At 40.7% G+C, this 21,958-nt stretch overlaps 1 protein-coding gene across 1 annotated transcript in view; it reads left to right on the plus strand.

Annotated features, from left to right (window-relative positions):
- Positions 1-21,958, plus strand: part of SCARB2 (scavenger receptor class B member 2) — a 118,069-nt gene that overhangs the window by 50,335 nt on the left and 45,776 nt on the right. The window contains exons 5-6 of the mRNA XM_033914397.1: positions 5,758-5,849; positions 14,938-15,057. Of these exons, the coding sequence (XP_033770288.1) occupies positions 5,758-5,849; positions 14,938-15,057 (212 nt within the window). The remainder of the gene's footprint in view (positions 1-5,757; positions 5,850-14,937; positions 15,058-21,958) is intronic.

Here is a 21,958-nt window from a genome sequence, read left to right on the forward strand (position 1 = left end):
CTCCCAGAAAAAGGGAGCAGGCCTGGGAACGCATTTCATCAGACCAATGGATAATGTCCATTATTCAAGAGGGCTATAAGCTCGAGTTTGTTCGCTCTCTCGCAGACCAGTTTGTGAATTCGCCAGTCAGGCAGGCAGAGAAAGCAGCCAGGGTTCGAGCCACAGTAAAGTATCTTCTAGCTATCCGGGCTATAGAGATGGTGCCAGAAGAAGAATTAGGTTTAGGCAGATACTCTATATATTTCATCATGCCCCCAAAAAACTCAGAAGACTGGAGGCCTATCCTGGATCTGAAGTCTATAAATGCAATCTTGAAAGTGCCCTGATTCCAGGACCCACTGGTAGAATTGGGGCACTTTCAAGATTGCATTTTTTTTTTTTAATTCTTTATTTATGCATTTTAACTTTTTGATAAACAAAAAGAACAAGAAAAAAAATATAATACTGGTATTTTCACAGATACAAAATATATGTTCACAATTTTAACAAGAAATAAGTACCCCAGCTTGTATAGTTAGTCCCCCATAAAGAAGGCGGAACTGCAAATTGACTGAAATAAACCATGGTAATTACAAAAAAGGAAAAATAAAGATGTGGCTGGCTAGAGCCCAAACATTACAACTCCCTGAAGGCTAGAACTCAAATACAAAGTTCAGACAGCACCAAGACCTGAGAGGCAACAGCTACCACATCTTTCTATGGTTTCATAGTCTGCCATTCATAAAACAAAAACCTCTTAATCTCAATACAACTCACATCAAAACTCACAGCCCATCAACTGCAAATCCTACATTCCAGCATTCCATCCTACAACCCTATGCTGTATAGGATATGACTTCTCAAATTTCTGCAGTAGCCATTGAGCCAGGCTTAAAGCACAGCCTGGCATAAAGCCTCAAACCTTCAAGTGAATCAACATGACAGGTTGACCAATGCATGCTATCTGGAAAGTAGTTTGTTTGGTAGAAAACTAGAAGTTTCAGTGTCGCAGCTTACGGTGGATTTTACAGCCATGTGTAAGCTCTCCATACATCCTATGGATCAATCTCGGCTTTATCGCAGATCTAGTAATTCTCCAGCTTATCGCAAACGATTCTGTCAATAATTCTTTTCAACTGTACTATCCTCGGAGGCGCTTTACTCCTTATATAAGGACCACTTCTATAAGAACCCAGCCTTTTTCTTTCCTCACAAGCAACGTCCAATGAAGCAAAAACTGCCGTCAGATACCCCAGCTTCCTCCACTTAAAACAAATCCTACTTTCTGACCCTCTACCAGTAGGGGGTTGGTTAACCAGTTTCTTCCCAGCATGACAGCATCCCAACAGACTCTTGTGTTCTCAAAATAATTTCTTAGTAATACTCCCTCAATTTCCTTCCAAACCATCCTCAATCTTATCTTCCACTTCCATCCAACATTTCGCATTCTCATATGTCTCAATTAACAAGGAGATTTCTTGGTTACTTCAAAACACTGCTATAAACATCATAGAACTTAAAGGTGATACGGTCTAGAAATGGATTGTTATGTTTATGTCCCCAAGCAGTTCTGATATCCATCCTGTTCTCGATCTTCGCCCCAGACTGCATACCCCAAGATGAAACAATTCCACAGGATTTAACTTCTAGCAGTTCTTCTTCTTTTCCTATTTATCCCTCCCATTGCAGATTTCTGAGATTTCAATTCCACGACAAACATTACCAGTACAATATTCTACTTTTGACCTCTCATTGGCACCACATGTATTCACAAAGTGATTGGAGGTGGTAGTAGCCAAACTCTGAAGCTATCATCACTTGTTGCACATACCAGAGAGCAATTACTTCTTACTATTCATGGCCACACTGCACTATCTACAAGCACTAGCTTTCATATTTGATTTTGACAACTTGAACCTCCAACTGATGCATTGCCTTATGTATATTGGAGCTCAACTAGACATGGTCTCTGCCAGACCCTCTTGACCAGAATAGCGTCATCAGGCAATCATCATCTTGGCAAATCTAATGGGACAAGCTTCTGCTCTCCCAGCACACGGAGTTTTACGCCTCTTAGGTCACATGGCTGCATCCCTTGTTCTGGTTCCACATGCCAGGCTCCACATGCGTCCCCTGTAATGGCACCTCAAACTCAACTGGACTCAGAGCATTTAGCCATTGGTAAACTTGATTCCGCTGCCACCCAGGGTAAAAGCCTCTTTTTCGTGGAGGGATCCACTGTCTGTGCCTCAAACAAGGAGGTCCTTTTCAGTTTCCACCTCCTTTGCTCACCATTACCACAGATGCTTCAACCAAGGGTTGGGGAGCACACTTCATTCACTTTCAGACTCAAGGTCACTGGTCAATTTTCAATCTTCTGGAACTTCGAACAATTTACTATGCGCTTCAAGCATTCAGTTCTGGGATTTACAATACCAGACTGTTGTTCAAACCAACAACCAGATAGCAGTGTTCTATCTGCACAAACAAGCAGGCTAACGGTTCTTATCCCTGTCCAGAGAAGCCTACCGTCAGTGGACCTTTGTACTCTCTCTCTACTGACATGTAAGCGGTATACATTCCAGGGAAGTGGAACATCACTGCAGATTCTCTAAGTCTCAAACTCGATCTGCAGGAGTGGATTGTAAACCCAGAGCTGGTACAACACATTTTTTCAACAATATGGCACTTCAACGATAGTTCTCTTCATTTCTGCAATCAATACTCAGTGTATCCCGTATTGCTCCTTATGACCTACCTCTCATGCAGTCACCAGAGGTGCTTTTTCAGTTCCATGGAATCTCAAGCTATTCTACATTTCCCCACTGATTTCGTTAATCTCCAAGCTTCTTCATAAAGCCATTAACTAACACACCCAACTAGTTCTCATTGCAACCCACTAGCCTATCCAATTTCTTTATCCAATACTCCTAGACCTTCTTGAGGTACCTTCTCCCCCCCCCCCTTTTTTTTCTTTTAAGGGTTCATCCGTCTCTTCTGTTCCAGCAAAATTGTCGCCTGTTACATCCTACTGTTCGCAGTCTCATCCTCACTGCTTGAGATTCCAATCTCTTCACCAGTAAAGCAGGTTCTCTGAGCACAGGGAGACCATCTACAAGAAAATCTTCTCAGTCAAAGTAGAAGCATTTTTTTCCATATGGGCACACTCACAAGCTCCAGATCAGATCTGCTGTCCGATTGATTACATTTTATCCTACTTGCTTCACTTATCAGCATTGGGATACAACATTCTGTACGACTCCATCTTTCAGCCATTTCTGCATACCATTCCTTGCTGGATGAGCAACCAAGCTCACAGCATCTTGTTGAACCTTTGGAGTTTGCTTCATTACCCTTTCTTACTTGGAAAACAACATTTCTAGTAGCTCTTACATCAGCCAAAGACTTAATGAATTGCAATTGTTAGTCCTTTATTCTCCATACTTTCAATTTTTTCCTAATAAAGTGCTGCTGCACACTCCTTCAAAGTTTCTTCCAAAATTAGCAACAGACTTCCATATCATTCAGTTTATAGTATTGCTATTGTTTTTCCTCCTCCACATCCTTCTTCAGCAGAATAAAGTCTTCACTTACTGGATGGTAGGAGAGTATTTTTGTTTTACTTAGACAACACTGCTCCTATCTTATTTACAAACCAACTTTTGTCCCCCTTAATTCACTTACTCAAGGGTATGAAGGCTCTCTACATGGACTATATTTTCATTGGTTGCTCCCTGCATCTCACTCTCTCTTTTTTTTTTTTTTTTTTTTTGCTATGCTAGAGCTTGTTTATCTCCTCTAGGGCAGATTAGAGCACATCAAGTACATGCTACAGCTTCATCAATTGCACATTTAAGATTAGTCCCAATTAAGCATGTCTGCAGAGCAGCAATTTGGTCTTCTGTTCATACTCTCACTAAATATTATTGCTGGGATCTTACTTCAGCGCCAGATATGCAATTAGACACTCAGTCCTCCGAAATTTGTTTACACTGCAAATTCGTTTCCTCCACCCATTTTATTACTAAGCTTGGGACTCACCAGCAAGTGTGCCTGCATTATCCCTTCTTGTCTCCGGAAAAAGCAAAGTTGCATACCTGTAACAAATGTTCTCCGTAGGCAGCAGGGGAATGCAGCCACACTTGCCCGCCCGCCATCCCCTCTTATCTGATAGTTCTATAAGCTAGTGACATAATTGACAGTTGGAAGGCAGAGTCCCAGAGGCAAGGTAGTCCGCACATGCCAGTAGTAAAAAAAAACCAACAACCAAAAACTGCTGTATCTAGGAGGGAGTTCTACCATGCAGGCTCAGTCACCAGCAAGTGTGGCTGCATTCCCCTGCTGTCTACAGAGAACACCTGTTACAGGTAAGCAACTTTGCTTTACCTATTACAGGTGTTCTTTACAAACAGCAGGACAAGTATTCCCATATACCCTTCTGCCTCTCCTAGAAGTTGTATTCTTTATGCTTTTTTAACAAACTGTGTATCCTGTGTGACTTGGGCAGATAAGAAGACACTTGCACATGTGTGGTGCCAAACTTAAAGAATGCTGGGCAGTGTCTGTACTGGGGTTTCATTAGTGACATCACTCAAATGTGAGAATATACAGTATATCCTGCTGTCTTCAGAGAGTACATTTCTTTCAAATGTGTTTCTAACTAAAATGGCTGTACTGTTAGACATACCAGGACGTGTATGTTTATTCCTATTTGTCGGTACACACATTTTAGAAAGGGTTTTGTAAAATACGCTGTGAATTGTGAACGCCCCCAACTCTGATGTTCCACAGCCTACATATAGATCAGATTCAAAAATGGGGTTCCATAAGTCCCTGAAGTCTCTTCTTTTCACAGTTTATTAACAATTAACTTCAAAGAGTTTCATCTGTGTTACCATGTATGAGATAGTACAGAACTGCACTCATATATTCTCCTTCCTTTCCACTAACATCAAAATTGGGAGCATGTGGCACAGTGGTTAGAGCTACAGCCTCAGCACCCTGAGGTTGTGGGTTCAAATCCCATGTTGCTCCTTGTGACCCTGGGCAAGTCACTTAATCCCCCATTGCCCCAGGTACATTAGATAGAGTGTGAGTCTGCCGGGACAGATAGGGAAAAATGCTTAAGTACCTGAATGTGAACCACTTAGGTTATAAGTGGTATATAAATACTAAAAATAAATAAATAATACAAAATGCCCATACTATTTTAATTTCTGTCACACTTGCAGTGATATTTGATTGGCTCACAGTGTGAAAGCTGATAGTATTGCTAGGGAAATGCAATGAATGTAATTGTCAGCAGCTTAGTAAAATGTCTATAAGTTTGATGCTAATCATTGTCAGAAACTACTCCAGCTTGCTTGACTGTAATAATTTGAAACCTAATAAAAATTCAAAACCTAAACTATAGATTTAAGAAAGACCATCCTAGATAAGACTTAGAGCAACAAGTGAAATGAAAAATAAGGTAAGCAAATATTGTGAAGATTGTAGGTGACTGTATTGGCAAACTGGTCAACAGAATCATGCATATGGCCTCTTAAATGGGTAGTGAATTATATATACCACCTCTGGTTAGACTAGGAGTTCTTCATTTAAAAAAAAAGTTTCTGGGAATTCTGGAGCATGAAAGAATGCACAGTATTATGGGATCCTGAAGAAGAGGGAGATAAACTAGATTACTAGAACAGTAAAGTTGTGATAGTGGGTTTCTATTTTTAAAGCTAGCAATGGTAATACTTTGCATTCATTTCACTTCTTCCCTTTTCTTTGCAGAGAAATGAGACAGATGACGGTGAATATGTTTTTTTAAGTGGAATAGATAACTACCTTGACTTCTCTAAGATTGTGACGTGGCAAGGAAACAAGTAAGTTTGGAAAGAAACTGCGGAATGTCAAGACCGCGTGTACGTGTTTATTATGAACTTTTGAGCAGATACATATCAGTTTCAATAACTGGAATTTAACACTGTTAGGTAGGTGTTACATAGGAACTGCGTGAAGGACGGCTTTAAAAGGCATTTCTGTGGGTACAACAGAGCTGAACCACGTCAGCAAAGCAATTAAGGTTTATCCTGTTTGGGTAGATGTATATATAAATTGTGATATGCAGTCCAACACTAGTTCTTCCATTCCCTATACTATAAATAAATAAATAAATCCTAGTCTGTCCTAGTCAGGGAAAGTAAAAGATTAAGGGCTTCTTTTACAAAGGGGAGTTAGGGCCTTAACGCGTGGAATAGCGCGCGCTAGCCGCTAGCGCCTCCTCTTGAGCAGGCGGTAGTTTTTCGGGTAGCGCGCGCTAAAAACGCTAGCGCACCTTTGTAAAAGGAGCCCTAAATGTAACACTTCTGTATTCCAGAGTCTAGGAATAGAGTGGCTGTTGAAGGGCATTGCTAATGAAATTTTAACTAATCCCTACTCGGAGAGTGTTTTGCATTGGGACACCTTAGAGGGCACTGCTGTGAGCTTCACATAAAGGGTGCTAGCTGTACATCTTTCCATAACCCCCTTATAATTTAGGGTGAGCCCCCTAAAACCTACTATGCCCTCCTGTGTACCACACCAATAGCACTTATGGCTGCAGATGGCACCTATATGGCAGTATAGGTTTGGGTGAGCTCACATATTCTACCATAAAAGTATTGGTTAGAGTAGCTTATGGGGCTAAGTCCTCCTCTCTATGGTTCACTAGCCAACCTACCAGACTACTTAAGACACCTGTGTGCAGCTCTGCTAGGCTTTCCCATACCAGATGTTGCTGTTTTAGAGACAGGTATGTACCTTTTTGTTCTCATTTTTGTGTGGTGGAAGGGGGTCAGTGAGCACTGAGGAAGTGTGAGGGTGTCTTACCTTGATGCATGTAATGGTTATCTGGCCATCTTTGTGGCACTTAGATCCATCTAAAACAGGTCTAGTTCCAAATGTCTAAGTTCCGTCCAGGATGTCTTGCAAAATGTTTGATTATTGCTGCAAGATGTCCATGTCTAACCCATCCTTGGAACACCCAAAGTCCACCCATAGCACACCTCCACCACGCCCGTCTCATGCTCGGAGCGCACAGAGGCTGGAATACCTCGTTAGATGTACAGAAAGACGGTTTCAATAATCAGCACTTGGACATCCTGCTAATTAGGACATACAAATGCTAATTTAGGAAGCTTTTTGGACGTCTTTGTTTTTTGATTATGAACCTGAAAGTCACCAGAAGCAAAAAATGAAGTTTTAGTGAAGTCTTAGACCAAACGATTTGTAATACGAACAGTCCAAACCCCATCCTTTTATATGAACCCCCTCCCCCAGTTACAGAAGTTCAAACATGTAACTCTTGCAAACTGCTTTATACACCCATGACATGAAAAATTGGCCATTCTCAACATTTTGGATCTGAGACTTTAGTCACTTTTTCCCCAAAGATGGTAACATATATTATTAAGACAAGTTTTAGCATGTTGAGAAATATAGGCCTCCTTTTATGAAACTGATAGCAGTTTCTAGCATGGGGAGCCACGCTGAATGGCCTGCGCTGCTCCTGACGCTCATTGAGTTCCTATGAGCGTCGGGAGTAGCGCGGGCCGTTCAGCATGGCTCCCCGTGCTAGAAACTGCTATTGCAGTTTCGTAAAAGAGGGGGTAAACATATAAAGATATCCCTCCTTCAGTAGTTATATGGTAAAGCATGACAGAAGACTGAATGGCAAAGGAGAGGAGGCCTTTCTTATTGCTCTCAGTTCCAGCTTGCTTCCATTAAGGATCAAGTCCCTTAAGCCATTTGATTCCAACAGTGAGCTCCCCATCCTAAAAGATTGGTATCTGCGGTAATTGTTAACCAGGCCAACCAATCCTGGTCTTCGCTGGCATGTTCATATAAAGTGGAGAGAAACAAGAAAAGAAGAACAAGCTCCACAATTATAAACAGACATTAAGCACAGTGGAGATAATATTGTATGGCTAGAAGTCTTTTATACAACCATAAAAACCGGACTTGACACGATTGTGTTTCGGCCCTTCGGCCTGCAACAGGAGTCTGCATAAAGCAAAAAATAAAATAATACAACAATAAGATAAGTTAAATCATAAACAAAAGCATAATGGTAAATTGGCATATGTAAAATTATATTAAATCAGTTTAGAGAATAATTTATTTTTTCTTTTCTTTTTATTGTTTTCTCTTGTTCTCTTGACTCACGAATACTAAGATAGATTTTAGTAGTCTCTGCGCATTCACAAATGACCGTTTTTGCCAGCTATTCAATCATCAAAGATTAAAAGTTTGTCAATCGTGGCTGAGGTATGTTTATCCAATGTATAACTATGCCCTTTCAACTTCCAAATGTTCTGATTTTAAGTCTTTGTATTGATTTTGGTGTACATATTTTCACTCTTGTTTGCATATTTATGATTTGCCATTTTGTCAATATGTTCTTAATGTGGTTATTTATAATTTTATGTAATTTATGATTTAATTTATATCTATGATTTTATAATTATCCTAATATTTGTATTATGTATATATTTTTTGATGTAGGAATTTGCTTTTATTAATTATTTATTAGCATCTTTAATATTTTGTCAATTACTCCCTGAATTGATTTTATATAATTTTATATATGTCTAGTTACTGTTATGTTTATGATTTAATTGATCCTTATTGTTTATGATTTAACTTGTCTTTGTTTATGATTTAGTTTCTCTTATTGTTGTCTTATTTTATTTTTGCTTTATGTAAACTCCTGATGCAGGGCAAAGGGCCGAAACACAATCTGTGGAGGCCAGTTTTTATGGTTGTATTAAAGACTTTTAGCACCACAAGGTTATTTCAACTGTATTTAGTGTTTGTTCACATAAAGTTGACTCCATACTCCTGTGTTTTGGGGGAACAATGACATTGAAGAGAGTGCTGAAGAATTTGCATCTGAGCTCTCAGTCATGGAACCATTTCTAATGTTGCCACCATTGAACTGAGAACCTTCATGTAATCTCAGGCCAAAGGACTGGGCTGCTGGAGGAGTTATCAAATTTGTGATTATAACTTCTGCCTTTTGAGATTTGACAGCAACACCTTCTGACACTTGAGTATCAAATCTGGTTCACAAATGTTCAAGGGTCTGAGAAAATTGCAATATGCTGCTGTTGAAATTAATCACCCATGCCTAGAACTGTACTGCCTAAACCACTAGGTGATACATCTCCTGGAACAAAGATGCCCTGATTGGCCAGTCATCCAGATATGAGTGAGCCTGAATCCCTTGCTGATGAAGAAAGGCTGCTACTGCCACCATTTAAGAAAGACCTTGGTACTGTGGTTAGACTGAGAGGCGTGGCCTGGGATTGAAAATGACATGGATGAAAAAGTTTGGAAAAGAAACCCCATGATAAAAAATCCAATGAAAAGAGTATGGCTGAGCAAAGGAACTTCAACGAAAGCAAGGAGAATAGTCGACAAATTTCTTATGCAGAATCCTTAAGAATAGATATTGTGTAGGAGATCTTACACAGCACTCTCTGTCAGGATTCATGAGAAATCATACAAATGAAATATATGAATGATATGTCATTTAGGCAACAAATTTCTCTTCAGAATGTAGACTTAAGTAGTCAAGGATGGATAGAGAGTTTTTGGACTTCTGAGACAGGTGTATTTTTTGCCGAAACATGGTGCCATGTCGGGTCTCCTGTGTAATATCTGTTCGTGAGGATTTGCATAATAAATCTGTTTATTGATTAGTCTCCTTGCATTCGTTGGAGATCCTTTGTTCATCCCTACTCTTTTCATGGATTGAAAATGAAATCCCAGAATCACAAACCTCAGAAAAATCCAGTTGGAAATAAGCCTCTTTAGGTCTCCATCCTGAAATGAGAAACTCACAAACAGACATCTATATATTTTGTAAGAAACAGCTGGAAACAGTTATTTATCTTGTGACTGGCTGATGGAAAATTTTATACAGAAAAATACAACAAGGTAGCCATCTCATTCATTGGAAACTCTGTAAGCATTACAACATCAGTGTATTGGAAAAGCATTGCGATTATGATCCTAAGAGAATTATGGAAAATGAAGAGCTTATGATTACCTGGGACATCCCCATTCCTACTGATAAAATGCTGGGTGTCAGAAAACTAGATATAGTGGTAAAAAGAGAAAAACACCAGAATTGAAATAAAACGGAACTCCTTATCTTTCCCCCTAAACCCGCCTCCCCCTCTCACTGTTCTCTATCTCTGTGGATAACGTTATCCTCATCCTTGTCTCATCGGTTTGCAGCCTTGGGGTGATCTTTGACTCCTCTCTCTCCTTCTCTGCTCAGATCCAACAGACTGCCAAATCCTATTGCTTCCTCCTCTATAACATTACCAAAATCCGTCCTCTTCTCTCTGAACACACGACCAAAACCCTAGTCCATGCTCTCATCACCTCGCGTTTAGACTACTGCAACGTACTTCTCTTGGGCCTCCCACACGCCTGTCTCTTGCCTCTTGAATCCGTTCAAAATGCTGCTGCGTGACTCATATTCCATGAGAGCTGCTATTCTCACATTATCCCTCTCCTCAAGTCGCTTCATTGGCTCCCTATCTGTTTCTGAATACAGTTTAAACTCCTCCTGCTGACCTACAAGTGCGTTTGCTCCGAAGCCCTCCGATATCTCTCCTCGCTCATATCTCCCTATCTTCCCCCCCCCCCTGTGATCTTCACTTGTTGGGCAAGCCCCTCTTATCTGTACCCTTCTCTTCCACTGCCAACTCCAGACTCCGTCCCTTCTTTCTTGTGGCATCATATGCCTGGAACAAGTTGCCTGAATCAATACGTCATGCTCCGTCCCTGGCAGTGTTCAAATCCAAACTGCTTTCAACTCTTAAACTCCCCATCACTGCTGTCAGATATCTATACCCGCTATAATCTGCCCAACCCTACTGCTGTCAGATACCTATACCCACTATAACTTCCCCAACCCTGAAGTGTCCTGTCTATTATATGTTAAAATGTACAGCCCTGCGTACACCTTTCAGCGTTATATAAATAATAAATAGTAGTAGTAGATTGTAAAGATGTTTGTCCCAGTTAATCCCAGTGTGGAAAGAGGGAAAATCCTCAAATCCAATCCAATCTTTCAGTTTATATACCGGATCATTCTCCAAACAACAGAGGCTCGACTCAGTTTATACAATAAGAAGTTGTAATAGTTTCTTCAAATAAAATTATTTATGTAAGAATTTTATGAAAGAGAAAAGTTTTCAGATATTTTCTAAAGACATAAAGAGAAAAAGTAGATCTAATTTCAACTGGTAATTTGTTCCAAATAGAAGTAAAGATGTATACAGAGGAGCGAGAAACATAACCTAATGCCTTTATTCCCTTAATTGAAGGGAAAGAAAGTTTATACAGTTGAGAGGTCCTTGGTCTTATAGTTCGTAAGTACCAAGAAATGCAGTCTGAGACCAAGAAAATAAAGCATAAAAATACAGAAATATTTCCCATTGTTTTGGGTGCCACAAGCTTGATCAAAAAGAACTTCCAAATGTACCTGGATAAGTTGCCCATATGTGTTACATTTTATGAACTCCAGAAAGCTCTCTTTGGCACAATGCAAGTAGTACAATAAGCATTAACAGTAAATTTGAGAGACTGAGATCATTCTCCACATTCCTTGGCTTAGGAGTGAGATTCACTCCTGTCATATTATGTGCAAAACTAGCCCATTTGGAAAAATTGCCCCCAAATAAGCGTGGCTACTGTTCCCATGATTTGCATAGAAGTATCAACTGCCTCTAGCAATAAAAATGCTTCAGTCCTCCCCCTGGCAGGAAGCAAATTTGCCTACAGCTGAGCACTTTGTGGCACAGCAGATAACGCCTTTTAACTACCTCAGCCAGTGCCACGATTAATAAAGCAGTGAGGGAATGAATAAGGGCCCTGGAAAATTAGGTTAAAGCCCTAAAGGAAACGAATAGCACAAGGCACAACACAGAGGTAAACATTTTCCTCAGAGACATAGCAGTAGTTGGTAGTCAGGGGGGAGAATCGACCAGAGAAGGAATTAGGGAGAAGGGGAAGAAACCCAGAATACCAGGTATCCTCACAGAATGCAGTGAGAATTGCTCAGAACCCCTTTTAGCTCAGTTGAGGACCATCCACCAACTGGCTTGGGAGTAGGCCTGAAGCCAGAAGCTTTACAGCACCTGGTAGAGATACAAAAATACTGGACTGTGAGAGCTGCACAGGGTCCTTAGCTCAACACAGTTCTGTACTTTCTATCTCCACCTGCTGGTTGATGATCATAAACCACACATCTGGTGGTGAACCCATGGAATATGTTATCCTTGATAGATTTCTGTTCATTAGAGCATTATAATACTATTCACATTATGGCAGTTCTAAGGCAGCCAGAAATTGGGGGGGGGGGGGGGTTGAGGAAGGAACCAGCTGAGTGATGGGAAGTGGGAAGGCAGAAATGATCGAACAGATCAGAAGCACTGAATGGTGAGGGAAGATACAAGAGGTATGGCAGGTTGAAATGCCATTGGGTGAGTGAAAGAATCATCCTTCCCCCTCTTTTTCTTCTTCTTTCCCAGTTCCTCATCTTCCCCTATCTATCCGCTCAAAGGTAATTTAATAAAAAGAAAACAGTATTAGTTCAGGGACAATAGCTGTCCATCTTCCACTCTAGCTGAACTGGAGAAAAGGAGGTAAGTTCAAAAAATTGTAGGTGACAAAAAAGTCCCTCCTCTCTGAGATTATTGAGCGAGGAGAAAGTTGGAGGCATCAAGCTTGGAGCAGGATGAAGCCAGGCCTTTGTGATAGTGGAATTCTACACAAAAAAATTACAGCATGGAATGCAGAATTTTGCAGACTTGTAAAATACTGTATGTAGAATTCCTCCAGGAATGCTTGAAATGCAAGCATGCTGTTTTGCTCCCATTTAGTTATCCACTCAGACAGCAGGTGGAAACTAGTTAGATACTTTTGCACACGTGCTACAAGCTTGCTAGTTTTCAGAAGAAAATGACTCCCCTGGAATCCTTTTGAAAATGGGATGCAGTGCACATTGTCTCACTTATATTGCAAAATCTAATCTATAATTTATGGACTCCACTGTGCCTATATAGGTTCAAGGTGATTTGCAAAGTTAAGAGCCCATACAATACGTGAGGAGCTTACAATGAATAGACATCAGTTGCGGGAAGTGCAAATCAAGGGTCGCTATAATCTCTGGTGCTAGCTCTTTCATACTATTTAGAGTAGAACAGGTTATATTTATAATCTCCTATACATGCTGAATTTGTTAAAAAATATTGATTCGAGGGTAAGTGACTGATCCTAATGGCTTTTGGTAAAGAAGTGTTTTCAGTTTTCTTCTTAATTTTAGATAAAAGGATTCTTTTCTTGTACTTGGCGGCAGATTTCCAATTTTTGGCAGAGATGTAGGTGAACAAAGTGTTGAATATGCATTTGTACTTGGTTCCTTTTAGTGAGCGAAGGATCATCTTGGCAGTGCAGGATAATCTGGTAGGAATCTGGTAGACGTGAAGTATGGTGTAGCTCTGAGAACAGAAGGATTAATTGTTGTGTTGGTGTTGGTATGTGGAATATAATGCAGGATAATTTGAAGGGGATATGGGAGATTATGGGAGCAGGAGTGTAGTTTATGATAATGTTCCGTAACTGCATCAAATTTCTTGAGCCTGAAGATCAATCTGATTGCTGTGTTCTGAATGAGTTGTAATCTGTATAGTTTGGTGCTTAGATCAGTGTATAATGAGTTGCAGTAGGAGATAGGATGAGTATTTGAACTAAGATGGCAAGTGATGTTTGTAAAACAAGGGTCGGATCAATCGTAAACTTTTCATCTGCGACCACATTACCTCTGCTTTAGCATCCATGCACTAGCTCCCCATCCCAAAACGCTGTATCTTCAAAGCCCTGATTCTTGCCTTCAAAACCTTCCACATGATGATACCAGGCTATATGAAAACAAAATTACAAATCTACGCCCCAAACAGACCACTGAGATCCGAAAGAGAAAGACTACTGACCCTACTGCCTGGACGCTCTCGAAAGACCAAAACAGAACGCAAATGCTCCTACTCTTATCAGATTGCAGGATAGACTATAGAACTTTTAAAACAAACTGTGAAAACCTTCCTCTTTACAAGACCAGCAACTTTCTGACGCAGTAGCTCCTCTACCGACCCACTGACACTCAGTTGCTACTCTTAATGAAACGTAATTACTGTTGCATACTGTAACTCAGATGTTGTTTTAAACTATCAAAAATTGTATGTATGTCATGTCTCGACCTATATTGTGTATGTACTCCTGTAACCTGTTCTAGGCTCCTTTGGAGGATGGGCGAAAAAATAAATATAAATAAAAAAATATATATATTTGGGGTATGTATGAAAGCGTAGAGTCAACAATGACTCCAAATACCTTGGATGTTTTTTATATATTGAGGTAAAATTATTAAATTGGGGACTGACTGTTGGGTAATATGAAACCAGAGTAGTTTGTTTTTTTTGTGGTGGTTAGCTTGAGTTTATTTCTATTGGCCCAACTGGAAATTTCATTTATTCCTTCTGATATTATTTCTGAGACATTCGAGGAGTTGGCTTTAGCATTGTGAGTAGGATGATGTCGTCAGCGTAAGTGAGTAGTTCTTCATTTGTGAACTTGATGCCACCCATTGAGCTCATGAATAGATTGAATAGGATAGGAGAAAGTGGGGAGCCTTGAGGGACACCCAAAAAAGATTTCCAGCTGTGGGAAAATGGCCTCCTAGATTGTTTAAATGGGATTTAGTTCAAAACTGTACACTGTATTGAGTCCATTCATTCAAAAAGATGGTAACTATATCCTAATAAATAAATAATCATAGCTGTTCAAAACTGATATAGTGATAAGTTTTTAAATAGATATATTCAATAATTTTTTCTTTCATGGTTTGTTTTATGAAAGAACACTGAATTGGTGGACATCAGATACATGCAATATGATAAACGGAACTGATGGGAATTCATTCCACCCATTAATAAGCAAAGAGGAGACTCTTTATATGTTTTTGACAGATATTTGCAGGTAAGAAAAGCACAAACATTAGAACCTGATGATAAACCTGTTCAGTTCTTGTTGCATAAAAACATTTTTCCTTATGTCATAATTTGATATCTACTGAAGTAGAACCACCACTGACACAAACCTTACTGGTCTTTACAGTTGATCTTATGGCAGAACTGTTCCTAATGTTAGACATTACAGTTATTAGATTTGTTATATTAGCTATAATCACAAAGGATTTTAAACAGTTTGCAAAAAAAATATAATTATGTAAAATTATATATATAAATTAAAAGAATAAGATGCATTTCAAAAACAAATTTTCATGACTATTTCTTAAAAATGTTCACAACTTCTAATTTCCATAAATTTCTCAGGCCCAGATTCTCAAAACTTTAACTCTGTCTCTAAACTGTTTTCTGACAGTTTAGCCTGCATGCGTTTTAGTGGCGGATTATCTCTGTCTGTAGCGAGGTTTCTAGCAGTCTCCGATAATGACGTGCAAATGAACTCTTCAGCATTGAAATGAGCCCTCCAGTAGATTCCTAAAAATTGCCGAGCCATTTTCTAAAAGCAGCTTAGGTTTTTAGCTACAAAAATAAGGGACTGGTCCAGGGGTGCCAGTACATTGACTGTACTGTTTTAAACCCTGGCATGGCAGTGTCAGACACCGCTAACAAGCCGTGTTGTGATGCAGTGGAAGAGATGCTCATTCTCTCCCCTTGCATCACAACACCCCTTCCCAGCAGCAGTGGCAACTTCCCCCCCCCTTTGCAGCGGGAGAGATGACGATTCTCTCCTACTGCCATCCAACAATTCCCCTTGCAGCAGGAGAGATGCCCAATCTCTCCTGCCACAATCCTCCCCCCCCCCCCCCGCAGCAGCGGTGATCCCCCTAAAAGCGGGAGAGAGGCCAGTTCTCTCCCGCTGCCAACCAATAAACCCCCCTGCAGTGGGAGAGATGCCCAGTCTCTCCCACCACAAACAACTCCTCCTCCTGCAGCGGCAGCAACCCCCCCCCCCCTCTTGCAGTGGGAGAGATGCTGATTCTCTCCTGCTGCAGGGGCGGTTGTTTGTGACATGGGAGAGATTTTTTTTTGGGGGGGGGTTAGCGCATGTGCCCATTGCTATCACCAGCGATGGGCACATGCAAATTTATAAGAACATGAGAACTGCCATCTCCGGATCAGACCTTCAGCCCATCAAGTCCGGCGATCCGCACATGCGAAGGCCCAGCCAGGTGTACATCTGGCGTAATTTTAGTCACCCATAACCCTCTATGCCTCTCGTAAGGAGATGTGCATCTAGTTTGCTTTTAAATCCTAGAACGGTGGATTCTGCAATAACCTCCTCTGGGAGAGCATTCCAGGTGTCCACCACTCGTTGCGTGAAGCAGAACTTCCTGATATTTGTCCTGGACTTGTTCCCCCTTAGTTTTAGTCCATGTCCTCTTGTCCGTATCACATTGGACATTGTAAATAATTTTTTTTCCTGCTCTATTTTGTCGATTCCTTTCAGCATCTTGAAAGTTTCGATCATATCCCCTCGCAGTCTCCTTTTCTCTTTTTTTTTTTTCCAATTCTTTATTCATTTTTCATCTTCCATCAAGTACACAATATTACATCAATTGAATCAAACACATCAGTTGAAATTCTTTCTATTGTCATCTTAAATACATAAATTATCTCCCTTTTCACAAATATTGCAATCAAAAAAATATACATGTGCTATATTCATAGATATTGATTCAACCTATATTATAACTATATACCACCCCCTCCCATAATTATAGTTATACTTTCAATGTAAAAAGGCGTCTGATCATTACAATAAGTTGTCAATGGCCCCCCAATCTTTTTAAAATTATTATAATTCCCTTTTTGTATAGCAATTGTTCTTTCCATTTTGTATATATGGCACAACGAATTCCACCAGAAGGTGTAATTAAGTCTTGTGTAATTTTTCCAATTTCTGGTAATAAGTTGAATGGCGACTCCTGTCATTATTAATAAAAGTTTATTATTATTTGATGAAATTTGACTTTTTATTCTCATTGACATCCCAAATAGGATTGTATCAAATGATAGGGCTACATGGTTTTCTAATAAACAATTAATTTGAGACCAAATTGATTTCCAAAAGGCCATGACACAGGGACAAAAGTATAATAAATGATCTAGAGTCCCTGCTTCCAGATTACAATGCCAGCATCTATTAGACTTAGAGCTATCCAACTTTTGTAATCTAACTGGGGTCCAAAATGCTCTATGTAACAAAAAGAACCAAGTTTGTCTCATAGATGCAGACACTGTACATCTCATTCTCCAAGACTAAATTCTCAAGGGAGAACAATCCCAATCTCTTAAGTCATTCCTTGTATTCCAAGTTCTCCATACCTTTTATTAGCTTCGTTGCTCGTCTCTGCACCCTCTCCAGCAGTTTTATATCCTTCTTTAGGTTGGGAGACCAATGTTGGACACAGTATTCCAAGTTTGGTCTGACCATTGCTCTATAAAGTAGCATTATAACTTTCTCCAATCTACTCGTGATTCCTTTCTTTATCATGCCTAACATTCTGTTTGCATTCTTTGCTGCTGCTGCGCATTGTGCCGATGGTTTCAGGGTCCTATCTATCAGTACACCCAGGTCCTTTTTAGCGAATCTTCGCTGCTGTCCACCAACCTCATTTTTTTGCTGTCAAAATGGCTGCGTTAGCAGATCGTCACTTTTTAATGCAGTTTTTTGAGAATCCTGGTCTAAGTGATGTCTGAAATTTAAAACTATCATAATAACCATCTATCAACTTGAACATAGCCATCCTCATAAAAAGAATATATCTGAATCTGACCTAATAACAACCACCTGACTTTCAAGAAGATTCCAAAGCAAATAACTGGGCTTTTAACAGTTTGTGAAATATCAGGTACTGCTGTTCAATTGTATTTCCATTTTGAGTTTGTTACACAAGCAGGGGCATAACATTAAAAATTGCATTGTTTCGACATTGTCCAAGTTATCCTGCTATAAAATTGTCAGTTTAAAAGAGCTTGTTATAAAGCATATAATTTAGGGCTCCTTTTATTAAGCTGCGATAATGGTTTTAGCACATGTTTAGCGCGCATAGAATTGCTGCACGCGCTAGACGCTAATGCCAGCATTGAGCTGGCGTTAGTTCTAGCCACGTAGCATGGGTTTAGCGCTCGCTAAAATTCTGCGCGCGCTAAAAACGTTATCGTAGCTTAATAAAAGGAGCCCTTAGAAATTAGAGTGTAATACTGAAGTAGATGAAATACTGTGGCCCAATCCTGTGAACCATCTGCCAAACTTTTATGACTCACAACAAAATATGAGAAAATAGTAACCTCAAAAAGTAGTGCTCAGGAAACCTTACACACTCCAATGGGAATTCAGATTCCACTGTACTCAGAACAAGTCAGTGGTGTTGGAATTCTTCACCATTCCCTTTACATGGAGAGTGAAAAATATTTTTTGTGGAGAAACAATTTTGTTCTTTTTTTTCTTTTTATCTTTTTACATCCTTGTATATTCTACACCCCAATAACTTATAATAGCTTAAAAAGCATATATATCGAAAAGGAATTAAAAGTGTATCACTTAGCTTAAGATCCTTATCGGTTCCCCTTCCCCTTTACATGGAGAGTGAAAAATATTTTTTGTGGAGAAACAATTTTGTTCTTTTTTTTCTTTTTATCTTTTTACATCCTTGTATATTCTACACCCCAATAACTTATAATAGCTTAAAAAGCATATATATCGAAAAGGAATTAAAAGTGTATCACTTTAAGATAAGGATCCAATAAGGATCTTAAGCTAAGTGATACACTTTTAATTCCTTTTCGATATATATGCTTTTTAAGCTATTATAAGTTATTGGGGTGTAGAATATACAAGGATGTAAAAAGATAAAAAGAAAAAAAAGAACAAAATTGTTTCTCCACAAAAAATATTTTTCACTCTCCATGTAAAGGGAATGGTGAAGAATTCCAACACCACTGACTTGTTCTGAGTACAGTGGAATCTGAATTCCCATTGGAGTGTGTAAGGTTTCCTGAGCACTACTTTTTGAGGTTACCAATCCTGTGAAGACATTTGGGGCCTGATTCTAAAAATTGTGTCCCCATTGTAGGCGGCGATGGGTGTCCTACTGCCGTCTAATGGACCAATTGGGACACACGTTTTTTTTAATTGATGGGGTGAAGGACGCCTACAGTGTAGGCATTAGCAAACGTACAGAAATGTCTTCAATTATAGGGAAGATGGTGGAAGCTATGATCAAGGACGGTATTTGCGAGCACATCGAGAGATATGGCCTACTGAGAACAAGCCAGCATGGATTCTGTAAGGGAAGGTCATGCTTAACGAACCTTCTGTACTTCTTTGAGGGAATAAGCAGTCGGGTGGACATTGGGGAACCTATAGACATCATTTACCTTGATTTTCAAAAGGCTTTCGACAAGGTGCCACATGAAAGGCTGCTTAGGAAGCTGTGGAACCACGGGGTGGGAGGGGATGTGCACAGATGGATCGAGCACTGGTTGTCGGGTAGACTGCAGAGGGTCGGAGTAAAGGGACAATACTCTGACTGGCAGGGAGTCACGAGCGGTGTGCCACAGGGATCGGTGCTGGGGCCGTTACTTTTCAACATATTTATCAATGACCTGGAAAAGGAGGCAAAGTGCGAGGTTATAAAATTTGCAGACGATACCAAACTGTGCGGCAGAGTTAGGTCCAGGGAGGAGTGTGAGGACCTGCAAAGGGTCCTGGACAAGCTGGAAGACTGGGCAAACAAATGGCAAATGCGCTTTAACGTGGAAAAATGCAAGGTCATGCATATAGGGAAAAAGAACCCGTTGTTCAACTACAAATTGGGAGGGGCATTGTTGGGAGACAGCAGTCTTGAGAGAGACTTGGGTGTGCTGGTGGATGCATCACTGAAGCCATCTGCACAGTGCGCAGCAGCCTCGAAAAAAGCCAACAGGATGCTGGGCATCATAAAGAGGGGCATAACAACCAGGACGCGGGAAGTCATCATGCCATTGTATCGAGCGATGGTGCGTCCACATCTGGAATACTGCGTTCAATATTGGTCGCCGTACCTCAAGAAGGACATGGCGGTACTTGAGAGAGTCCGAAGGAGAGCAACGAAACTGGTAAGAGGGCTGGAACACTGCCCGTACGCCGAGAGGTTGGATAGGCTGGGGCTCTTCTCTCTGGAAAAAAGGAGGCTCAGGGGAGATATGATAGAGACCTTCAAGATCATGAGGGGCATAGAGAGGGTGGATAGGGACAGATTCTTCAGGCTGAAGGGGTCAACAGGCACGAGGGGGCATTCGGAAAAACTGAAGGGAGATAGGTTCAGAACAAATGCAAGGAAGTTTTTTTTCACACAAAGGGTCGTGGACACTTGGAATGCGCTACCGGAGGAAGTGATCAGGCAGAGTACGGTACAAGGATTCAAACAGGGATTGGACAGATTCCTGAGGGATAGGGGGATCATGGGATACTGAGAGAGGTGCTGGGATGTAACACAGTTATAGAAAGCTAACTAGGTAATAAGTATAGAAATCCAACCAGGTCGTGCATGTGCAAGACCGGAGGGTTAGGACTTCGATGGGAAGATAGGACTCAATGGGAAACCAAGGTGGCAAGGGGGCCCCTTCTGGTGACTCAGACAGGCCGTGACCTGTTCGGGCCGCCGCGGGAGCGGACTGCTGGGCGGGATGGACCTATGGTCTGACCCGGCGGAGGCACTGCTTATGTTCTTATGTTCTTATGTCTAGGCATGCCTACGGACACCTAAGGCTGGCGTAGACATGGTTTACGCTGGAAGGGGCCTCAGGCATCCATAGGCATGCCTAGGCACTTCTCATAAGCACGAGTCGGATGCCTTAAATGTAGGCCTGTAAAATGCTGGCCATATTTAAGTTGTCTGTAGAAGAAATGTGATTCTGGATGTGTTGCCTATCAGTGATTGACACGCACTAGGCATCTTCTGCAGCAGGTACTGTTTCCAGAATTAGACTCTTGCAGAGTAAAGTAATCACTAGTGGTCCTTTTACTATACAGTGGTAAAATTTGTAAGATTTACCTATGTGATAATGCAAATTTAGTGTGGCATCTATTAGTGGCATTCCCACTATTTTTTATTGCAGGTTGTGCATTTACATTCAGATTAATGTATGAAACCTGCTCCCTGGTAATACAGAAGCAAATAGGAGGTGGTATGTGATCCCATGGTAACTCTATGTTAGGCAATTAATGCACGGTAAGTACAGTGTTAATTGCCAAACACCTTCCATGCCCACTCTTCACTTGTGCCACTCCTATTGATACTAAAATCACTTAACCCTTGTTTACCACGTGCTAACTGCAAAATAGTACAAAGCCCCTTCTGTTACGTCCCATGTTTCATTCTCCCCTGATGATTCATCCTCCTCCGTGCCCGGCTGTGGAATGGGTTGAAGCAGAGATTTCTGGCTTAGTGGAAGTTGCTTCGTTCGAGTGCTCTGACAATGGGGCCATGCTCGGAGAGTTGGGTAACACTTGAGAGAGCTTTACGAAGACATAGCTGTAGGGGACTCCATCTGGAAGGCAATTCAAGGATTTAATCAAGCAGTAACTAAATCCACACAAGAAACAGCATTACTTGTAAGTAGAAAGAGAGTGGTAGAAAACTGGAATGCTCTTCCAGAGTCTGTTATAGGGGAAAACACCCCCCAGGGATTCAAGACAAAGTTGGACAAGTTCCTGCTAAACTGGAACGTACGCAGGTGAGACTGGACTCATTTAGAGCACTGGTCTTTGACCTGGGGGCCGCCAAGTGAGCAGACTGCTGGGCACGATGGACCACTGGTCTGACCCAGCAGTGGCAATTCTTATGTTCTTATAATCTGTGGATTAC

The sequence above is a fragment of the Geotrypetes seraphini genome, chromosome 1 (genome assembly GCF_902459505.1).
Source record: "Geotrypetes seraphini chromosome 1, aGeoSer1.1, whole genome shotgun sequence".
Classification (NCBI taxonomy): Eukaryota; Metazoa; Chordata; class Amphibia; order Gymnophiona; family Dermophiidae; genus Geotrypetes; species Geotrypetes seraphini.